Source organism: Pocillopora verrucosa, chromosome 11 (genome assembly GCF_036669915.1).
Source record: "Pocillopora verrucosa isolate sample1 chromosome 11, ASM3666991v2, whole genome shotgun sequence".
Classification (NCBI taxonomy): Eukaryota; Metazoa; Cnidaria; class Anthozoa; order Scleractinia; family Pocilloporidae; genus Pocillopora; species Pocillopora verrucosa.
The window spans coordinates 18,700,636-18,711,006 of record NC_089322.1 but is presented as its reverse complement, the minus strand read 5'-3'; the positions used below and the strand labels follow the sequence as shown (position 1 = coordinate 18,711,006).

The 10,371-nt window shown below is 38.0% G+C and overlaps 1 protein-coding gene across 1 annotated transcript; it reads right to left on the bottom strand.

Annotated features, from left to right (window-relative positions):
- Positions 1-40: 40 nt before the first annotated feature.
- LOC131777180 (uncharacterized) lies at positions 41-8,930 on the bottom strand. Its single transcript, XM_059093412.2, has 11 exons — positions 8,600-8,930; positions 6,061-6,587; positions 5,106-5,255; positions 3,927-4,074; positions 3,668-3,754; positions 2,967-3,120; positions 2,317-2,492; positions 1,578-1,683; positions 1,227-1,272; positions 754-808; positions 41-219 (listed from the first exon to the last, which is right to left on the bottom strand). The coding sequence occupies exons 1-11, from the start codon at positions 8,928-8,930 to the stop codon at positions 71-73; spliced, it is 1,929 nt and encodes a 642-aa protein (XP_058949395.2). The 3' UTR covers positions 41-70.
- Between the last annotated feature and the right edge of the window lie 1,441 nt (positions 8,931-10,371).

Sequence of the window (10,371 nt, the reverse complement as noted above, 5' to 3'; positions counted from 1 at the left end):
TTGAAAATTTCGTTACTTCATTAAAAGGTAAGGTCCTCAATCAGGCTTCTTCAGATTAGATGAAACGATCTTAGCCTAACAGTCGTCGTTGAATCTCGTACATCATTTGAGCCAGTTCTTCTGGGTCAGGTAGCTGGTGTATCGCCCTCTTTCCGAAATACCTGCCACTAGGCCTTTCCAACTGTCTCTCAGCTTGCTGTAAAATCAGCAGGGTGTCATCTGTCAAAACAAAAGCGGCATTTAATACAGTTATGGGCGCTGGATTTCAAATTCGAGAAGATCCTTTGATTCAGATGCACCCCTTGGTTACACACTGATTAGCTTTTCCCAGGCAGTCAGCAAAAGAAGAGAAAAAACCTGCAGGTTATCGCTCACTAGCCATATTTTTGTTTTTCTCCATTAACCGAGAACCTGGCCATCCACTAACTGTTTCGTTTCATCAAAATCAATTTTTTTTGGTCTTTCTCTTTTTTTAAATTTTTTCTGCTACCATTTCTCCTTAACTCTAGAACTCGGAACTATGTTATACATTTTCAACTTTTAGAATGAACTGCTCTAATATTCTTCTACGATGCAATGTTCGTTATTTTTGCTAAATGGAATGTTAGTCTGATTCGAGTAAACACATCACTTTGAGGACTTGGGTCGGAGGAGGTTTTGAAAAACAACGGATTGGACTTATGGCCAATAAAGATGAATCATTTTCTACCTTAGAGCTTGGTTTTTGGATTTGATTCAAAATATTTCACTTACTTCGGAAATTTTCAAAAGCGTCGTTAGTTAGTTCTCCTTGGATAAGTCCTTGGAGCTAATGAAGAACAAAGTAATAATCATTAGGAGCTTATTCACTCACGAGTTTTGCAAGGCTCAAACTAGTCCCAAAGTTTGAAGAGATCAATAAGTCTCCATATGTAACTGCTGGGATTTTTTTCGAGTCATAGCCAAGAGTTTATTTTCCTGGAGATGCAACATGGTATATTTTGCAGAAGCGTCGGGAATAAACGAAGAATTCTGAAGAGTTCTGCAGGCGATGCGTAGAGTTCTGACACAACCTCCTCAAAGATACTCTATTCGCATACGCTGTGGAAAAATCTGTAAGGCGTGAGAAATTGGTCGGCAAGCGTTAGCTTGCGGGTGATCGTACTTTTCGATTTAAAATCGTGGGAGTTGATTGGGGTACCAGTGCGCGAAAATAAATTCGTATGAGAAAAGAGACATATACTTACCCTCACGATAATTCGACCAAGAGATACGAGTAAATCAACAAGAGCTCTGTTAACAAGAATATGATCTTGTGTAAAACTTTAATGTAAAATGTCAATCAAAGGATCTACTGATTTGCCAGGTCTGACATGATGTTGGTCTGATATAAACGTATCAGCCTTAAGATATCTGTTTATATGATAAATCTAAATAAGTGGGCATGTTTTGCTATGTATGAAACAAACATTAATGTCAACCGAAACTTTTCTAAAACAGGTGCAGCATAGTTCTTTATTTCAAATACAATTTTTTAAGGCATACTAGAACTAAAAGCCAAGTTGTTTGACATGAAGTAATGAAATTTGGAAACTTACCTTCGAACTTCCGTTGGCAAGATCACAAGTGTGGTATTTGAAGGTGGTTGTACTGTGTTTGGCGAGGTAACGTTGTTAAAAGGAGTAAAAGATGTAGGCTGTGGCACTGAAAAACGAAATTTAACTGTCATTGTTATCATTCGAGAATTTACCTAATTTTCTAAGCTTTGGAGGTGGTTTAAAACTTCTTCAATCTAAGCCTTGACACTTGCATGGGCATGGTTTACATCAAAAACGTAATTTTATGTTCTCTGTTCTACATCTAAAAAATATCATGTTACTAGAATGGACATCCACAGGAGTTGGCCTAGCAGAAGTTACCCACACATTTAAGACAAATAACAAAAGACCAACTTGGAACCTCAAGTTACCATAGATGCAGGATCAGTTTTGCAAACTAGAAATCAGACGATTTGTGCAACTGAAGGCGATAAGAATCGTTAGTCAGCGTGATCTATCGTAAAGCAATCAGTTGTCTCTAAAATTGCTTAGTTTTTTTCTGCCAATCTTTTCAAATTATTATTCACTGTCATTGTTTTATACTGCTTGCGTTTTACCTAATCCTGCAAATGTGTAATCCCAAAAGGACAGACAATGTTCGAGATGAAATACTAAATTTCAGGTGATCCGCTTTTCTTGATACGAGTGAACTATTAGGGGATCAACACCTACACGCACAAAAGGCTTTATATATATATAGTTATGGTGTAATTGCTCCAAGAATTTATGGTTTGCTCACCGAATATTATGACGTAGCGAGCCAAGAAACCAAGTCCTGTGACCGATCCATCAGTTGTAAATCTGATATTGAGTACCCGACTTCTGTCGCCTCTTACTGTGATGTTGAATCCGTTCCTAGAACCACTCAATCTTGCTAACTGCCCGGTGCGGACTGTCAGCTCAACAAAATCACAGCTTCCGTAGAAAAGAAAGAAAAGGAAACCATTCGACCGCATTTACAACAACAGAGTTTAATTTTAAATTTTTTTTCCGTATTTATCTTGCAATGCCTTAGATAGACAAGTGCCATTGCAAATGGAGCCAAAAAATTTAACGTCTGTTGAATGACAATGAAACTTGTCAAGGAAGTACTAAAAGATTTTTTGGAAATTCTACCCATGACCAACAAGAACTCATTTTCAAGTATCTTCAGTAACTTCTCTGTGGTGGGGCTAAAACGAGTGAGTTTTTTTCCTGACAAATACACTTTCCAAGGATGCAAATGATCAAGTCGAAACTCATTATAGCTGGGTGTCTAGTTGGTTAAGAGGTTCGTGCAAGATTTCTTGAGCGTATCATAGCAAGACCAAAGCAATCCGACCTTACTTTTAACAAACTTTAAGTTGCTCTTCTGGTACAATTATACTCATGTTTCCTTCATGTACGTACCACCGCTCTGTGGTAAATCTTTCAAACTGCAGACTCAAAACGCCGTCGGTAGGGATAGGAAGAGTCCATAGGCAGTTCAAATTGTTAGTGTAGGAGAATGGATATCCAGGCGATGCAAATGTTCCACTTGTCATGTTTAATATTCCTCCACATCCTGCCAGAAAAAAAATCATGAAAGGAACGTCGAACATATCAGCCTTTGAACGAGGTAAACAATGAAAACAATTAGTGGGGCGGTGTTCTATTTCACTTTCTTGCGTCCTCTACACCAAGAAGGAGCCCAAAGTGGTTAACCAGCAGCTTTATCTTTAAAGATCGGTACGCTGTTAGCAAACAAACGATAAGAAAGGGAAAAATTTTAATTGAAGAGGCTTTTATCTCGATATAACACTAAATTCCCTTCATCAATCTGCAAGGATAGTCAAATGTGTAGCTACTTAATGGGTCAAGCTGAGAATTTTTGTGTCAGCACTGGACTCATTTTAACAGCATCTAGAGTTGTTCGATTTATGCAACATTCGGAAGGCAAGGATTGCGGACTAATGCTGGTTTAAGTGAACGAACTCGCCTCCTGGCGCTTCAGCGCGGCTGAGTTTGATCCTTGAGTGCGTTTATAAAATCGGTTTGATGTATTGGACTGAATTATATCAGAAAAGTAAATAGGTACCATAATTTTAGCCAGTTCGAGAACGTTTGCGTACCTGTAAAGGGTGGCTTTGTAGACGATGTCGCATTCATGCCACCAAAAGCTGGAGATGGTGATGGCTGGAGTGTCGCGGATGGAAAACCTCAAGATAAAGAAACGCACACTTTTAGGCTGTGATATTAAGTGCGATCATCTCTAGCGACGATGAAAGCTGATTATCAGTGGGCATGGTAACCTTGTTGTACCATTCCATTCTGCTTTCATTACGCTATCATGCAGCTCTCTTAGCTCATATAACGGTGGCAGTTACTTACCAGATGGACTTGTCACTGTGGGTGTAATGACAGGTATTAGAAGAACGTTTCTGAAACCTCTGGATCTGCCACCGTGGAACGTCAATAGGCCTGACTGGGCGTCATTCGTTATATGGTATGCCCATATAAGGAAAATCGGTGCTCCTTGCTGCAGAGGATCAAATTATTACATACAAGTGAAACTAGATGTATTTTCCATCATTCGATCTGCTTTATAACATAGCTAGTAACTTTGTCTAATCAAATTCAATTGCGTGAGCGTGCTGCATATTCTCATTGTGCACGCTCATAACGTCATCAAACAAATCCCTCGAGAAAAAAATTTTCCATCGGGTTGAAAATGTTATAAAACAATTAGTTCATACGTCAGCTGTGCGTTCATCGAGATATGAGGCACGAGGAAAGTTTGGAGAGCACGAAAGATGCGTAAGAGTTGCTCGAGGCGTATCCGAGCCTTGAACCAATTGTTAAGTATTGTGATGTCAGGTGATGACGTATTTTTCTCATGGAAGGATTTCTGGTCTTAAACATTTTTTTTAAAAAAAATTATAGCTCCATTTTTTTCAGTAAATTTTTGTTTTGGGCGAAATCCTAACAAGATTAAAGCAATACGTATGATTTCCGAGTCCAAAGGGAAAAGCTCTTTCACGAGTTGAAGTTCCCTCAACCTTGATTAGCTAATTACAATACACAGGTACATTCACACTTGACATAAATTCATACACATCTACGCATAGAACGCTTGTTTACTTTAGTTACTATAGATTCAAATCACTATCTCTTTTCTGATTAGCCGAAAGCATACAGTGAATTTTCGAGTTCAGCGCCAAGGACGTCATCTAACCGCAGACACTCAAGGTCAAGGGTAATCATGTCATGTGTGACCGGGGTGCATGATTTCTAAGGGTAATCATGTCAAGTTCGCGCGCTTTGTGTTGCTTGCTGATTCGCATATATTTTTACACGTTTAGAAATAAATTGTCAGTTCCATTTACTGTCGTGGCTATTTGTTTTCGTTCAATACATGATTATACAATTTTTGTATTCTCACTAGGGGTTATGGGCTGAAGCTGAAGGCTGAGCTGATAACCCCTACCTCGACCTTGATAATTCTGGACATCACAAAAAGCGAATCTAATAATTGTTTAATATATACAGGTGACAAGCTCATTATTTTACCTGTATGCGGACGTCACCTATTGGATCTCTAGTGTCTCTCCTGCGATACAACTGCAATGTTGTTTTTCCATTTTCTTCTTTGGCGTAAGTTAATGCCCAGTCTTGCTGAGCGTCAACTTGAGGTTGTGCTAGGCCAACTGTGAGATAATCCTTTTTCAACCAAAGTAAAGCACGATTACATTTACTTGTATATAAGTTAGTCAAATAAGTATCATTTTGGTAATATCAGTATATGGGATGAAAAAGTCGTTTACCCCATTATAAACCTCTAAGAGTGACTGGCATCTAATTTCTTCTAACAATATCACTCCTAAATCAAACGTAAGAAGTTCTTTTTTGTTCAACAAGTTCTCTGTGTCAGTACCTTAGGAAATGCGTAGAGAAAATCATGGAGAACACCCGTAGTGATGTTATTGTGTAGAGGTTAACCTTTTTCCTCCATGAGTGACTAAGAGAGAATTTCTCCTTACAATAATCAACACAACATCAAGCATAGAAGTGATGAGAATAAAGTAAAATATCAGTTAAGGATTATTGGTTGATCCGATACCAAATTCTCCAAATTGACATCATAAGAATTGTATGGCAGACAGTAAGGAGAATTATTAAAGAAATCTCGGGAGTTAAATTGTTAAAATCGTGATTATCGTGCAGTTTTGTCAGGTGATCTCAATTTTAAATTTTTGATTTTCTTGGAAATATCATTACTAAATATAATTTTCTGTTGTATTCCATCACCCATTTCTCCTTGTCTTTTCAGCCGTTCATTGTATAATGAAATCAGAAATTTCAGTCGATATTTTTCGTCGTTTCATAGCTTTCTGTTGAAATATATCTCGCTTCTGAGCTTAATCAAAAAACTACACTTTTTTGTTCGGCTTGAGAATTATAAAAACAAAAAAAACTTGCTCAGCAGAGGAAGGACTTGAATTCAAATTTAAGAATTTCGTTTTACCTGCAAATAAGCCAATCCATTTAAAACTCCACCAACCGCCACATCATATCCCTGCATGCCCGTCGGAGCACGACGGGCAACACCAAACCCAACCCAACCGGTTGCCATGACATCGATCATAAAGTGTAATCTGTCTGTCTCACTGTTGTAAATCCAGGATACATTATAGTTTCCATTGTTAAAAGAAAGAAAGTTCGGGAAATGCACCGGTGGAAGCTTTGCGGATGGTATCGCTGACGATGAAGCTGTGGCGCTTTTTGATGGTGTTGCTGGGGTTATCCTCGATGTTGCGTTTGACTGTGGCTGTTCTGTTGATACTGTTGGAATTGTCGATGATGGGTATATTTGTTCCACTTTTATTGTTGTTGATGAGGATCTTTTTGTTGTTGTTGGTGCTGCTGTTGCTGATGTTTCTAGTGGCGTTAATCTTGATCTTGGTTTTGTTGCTGATGTTCTTGGTGTTAGCGTTTGACTTCTGGCAGTTGTTGTCCGCAATTCTAGATCTCCTCTTGTTGTTAAAGGTACTGCTGAATAATGTGACGAGGTTAAGATGTTAGCATTGTTAGTATTGCAAAATGAACCGACGAAATCAGATTTCCATCGTCAAATCTGTTTACATAATGCCAATTGACCCATGCCCAATCTCTAAACAGTCTCTCCTTCCACTGACAATATCTCTCTCGTCATCAGGAGGGTTAAATAACTAATTTGAGTCTGGAAAGTGGAACAGAAATCACATATTCATTTCTTTCCTCAGTGCAAAGCTAAGGACATAAATCCCTCGACTTAATACCCAATTGCTAATCTTCTGGTACCTGCTTAATAACGGCATTTCCTCGATGTTTTATCAAAATAATCCCTCATAGATGATAAGTTTGTGAATTCCATTACTTGTTTGTTGGACAAGTTATTGAAATGGTTAGCAAAAATGAATTAATCAGCCCTACTAAAAGTGAAAGGGTCGATGGGTTTACCGCCAAACAGTTAAGCTCTGAGACAACAAAAAAACTGTTTTGATTATTCTCAACTACTGAGAACAGAGCTACAGTAAAACGCTTAATATTTATTCACAATTAAATCACTTTTTCGCTTTGTGTAGTGTTTTTTTGAATAAATTGAGGTGTTTAGTTTAGTAAAGATGCCGAAATATATTTTGATTACCTTACACGTGAAACAAATGTATTCCATTTTGATGACGATTGAGAAGTCTTTAATCCATCAAAATCATTTTATATTGTTAATGCCTTGTCAAGTGCAAAATAATTTTATTACAGTACTCGCGTCATTTGATTGTTAACTATATTATGAAACCTTTCCTGTAGCAGCTAACATTTTCCCAATCCGATGACGTACTTCTGTTACTAAGACATAGCAAACTCGTTAATGTCGTCTACGATTACATTTAAAAAGTTTGACAGCTACATAATGAAAGATTCGAAGTGCCTTAATCTATGAGCAGTTTCTATAAATCGTGGGAGCCCAATCAATAAATGTATACGTGTGCGAAAATTCGTACAGAAAAGTGTGAAGTCATACAGACAGTATCTTGTAATTGCAGAAACAGTAGATTGGAGTCAGTATCGTAAGAGCTAGTACCGGCCAAGAACTGGAACACAATTGTTTAACCACACTGCAGTTGATAAATTTTAGCAAATTAGAGAATTGACATATGCACACTGAAGTAGATTTACCGTAAAATAATAAAATGAAAAGTAACGATATCATATGCCACGAATTAAGTTTATTGAAATAATCCGGCATGACTTTTTGATGACGTACTTACCGGGCGGCGGCTTTGAGTATTTAGGTATCCAGGGTCTTTGTTACCCAGGTGTACGACATTTTCTGTCTCACAATGAGGCTATAAATTATTTTGTTCGTCTTTAATTTTTGACATTAGGTATACAGACAAGCGTCAAACCTGAACTTTTTTTTGCAATTTTAAGTAAACAATATTGCGTGTTGCCCAATTTAAGAATAAACTGATATTTCATGAGTGGAAAATTGGGTCAGTATTGCAAAATTCTTTTATGCCGCCTGGTCAAGAGTGGTAAATGAAAAAAAATTGTGAAAGTGATGAAATTTGGAATATTTTTTAGGGTCAATCAATAGCCCCGATGTGTTGTTAGAAGCAATTTCCCTCCAAGTTTTTGCGCGAAAGACCGAAGGGTTGATTTATGTACGCTGACATTTGCATTTTAAAAGCACCATATAATCTTGAAAAATCTCCTATTTGTGTCTCATACGATGAGGAGTGGCGGTGGTTTTGCTCAATTTTTGTTAGCTTAGAGTGATTTAAATTGATTGTGTGTTCCGACTGTCCAGATGATTGTTTTCTATGGAAGGGAAAGATGTGTTAACAACCTATGCGGAAGTCATCATTAGAGTTAACTCCCACTCAAGTTTTGGAGACTGCAGTCAATTCAAACTCGACCGTTAACAATATTTAACAACTGCTTTCGTGCAGAATATCACAATGTACAAGAATTAGATCCTCCTTGGGTAAATAATTTACAATTTTTTTTAAAATTCAACTTACCAATTTCGCAGCACGCTCCCAGAAAACCATGCGGGCAGAGGCAACCGTTTCTCGTAGGTATTCCCGAATTCTGACAGTCTCTCTTGCAAAATTGCATTTCTGATCGATGGAAAAAGCATGTACCTCCACAAGTTGCTGGCCATATGATTCTTCTTGTTCTATTTCGAGTTCCACTTGCTCCGCACGGACACGAACTCCACTGCGACCAGGCGCTGAGTTGACAATTACGAGGTCTGCAAGAGGTAGGAGTGCGCCTTCTTCTTCGTCTTAACCAAGCCTCGTTGCCTCCAACAAACAAAGCCAGCACGAAGATAATGGCAACGAATTTCATCGTTTTTCTTAGTCTTCAAAGTAGCAACACCGTCAGATTATTTGCAACAAAGTAGTTGAACAAAATGGTTTGTCACAGAAGTTAGTTACAGCCCTTTACACTCCAGGGATCTCTTTATATAGACATGTTACAGGCATGACGTGGTACGCGGCCATTAAATCGTGGCAACCGAAGGTAAACTTGAACGAGGAAGTTAATATTGGGCGGATTCGGTTGAACTTGACAAATGTTATCCAAGCTCTTGAAAAAAAGGTAACAAAAATTATTCATGGTGCCGCACGAAGTAAATAACAAGCCATGTTGAAGTTCAGGCAAAAAATTCAGGCAAAAAAATTATTCTACAGCGTGGTTCTGCCATGACTGAAAAGAGAAATTCTCACGAGAAATTTGTGGAAAGATCTGATGTATACCTAATATAATACAATAATGTAGCGGAAATGACACTGCATTCCTCTGAGACCCTTTTGGCTGATTAATTGCTTAATTTTTTATATTGAGATTTCAGTACTTTAATCCCAACAAAGCAGTGCAATCAAATTTAGGTGTAAATCGAAAGATTACATTCGTCCAGTGTCGCTGTAAGAGACTATCGCAAATATTGATCAAAGGAACATAATGATAGATTTCCTCGTCGCTGTAGAAGTTGTTATGTATCACACAATGCTTTGGGTAACTGTACTTCTAAGGGGACAGAACTGCTGAGCAATCCCTCTTTGATGGGACTTCTGCCTTATCTTAATCCTTTAACTCCTCAGAGTGACCAATTTCTAATTTCTTTCCATGGCATCATCCTTAAATCAAAATCGAGCTATTGAGCTAAAATGGTCGCAACTCAATTCTAATTAGTTCCCAAACGCATCCTTAAGGCTTCTGTCAGTCCTCAATCATTGTCGCTGAATGGTCCAATTATTAACATTTCTCCCGATGTTAATTTCTACAGTTTTTTCTTCACTCAAATTCATGTGCGTAAAGACAAGAAAAGTTAGTTGCATACGTTTTGCCACATTTATTGTCAGAACTTTATGACTCAACAGACGTTTTTTTTTTATCGACTTCAGTACTGATATTTACTCATATGAGTATATACCAGACAGGTACATTGTGCTTCTCCCACGCACCTGCGTAATTTGGAAGTGATTGGCAAGTAATATAACCCTGAGCAACCGAAGAGACGAAATTACGCGTGAAGAATTTTACTTCTGATCATTTTCGGTATATTGACAAAAATAAATTGATTTTTGGTCCTGCGTGGTCTTTACTCAAACATTTTCTCGCTCTAGTGTCTATAAAATCGGCGTATATCGAACTTCACTTCGGTGAATAATTGTTAACTACGCGTGATTGCCACTGTAATAGTTTAACTGCGCATCTGCAGCCAAAACCGGACGGATGTTTAATGGAAATAGGAAGACCTTTGGTTAACTGTTAGGGATTAAACGAA

Bases quoted from the DNA above. Each gene is read 5' to 3' on its own strand.
- LOC131777180 (XM_059093412.2), bottom strand. From the start codon at position 8,930: ATGAAATTCGTTGCCATTATCTTCGTGCTGGCTTTGTTTGTTGGAGGC. The intron at 3,121-3,667 runs GTACGCAAACGT...TTTTTCTGGCAG, and splicing joins TACAAAGCCACCCTTTACAG to GATGTGGAGGAATATTAAAC. The intron at 2,493-2,966 runs GTACGTACATGA...TTTCTACGGAAG, and splicing joins AGATTTACCACAGAGCGGTG to CTGTGATTTTGTTGAGCTGA.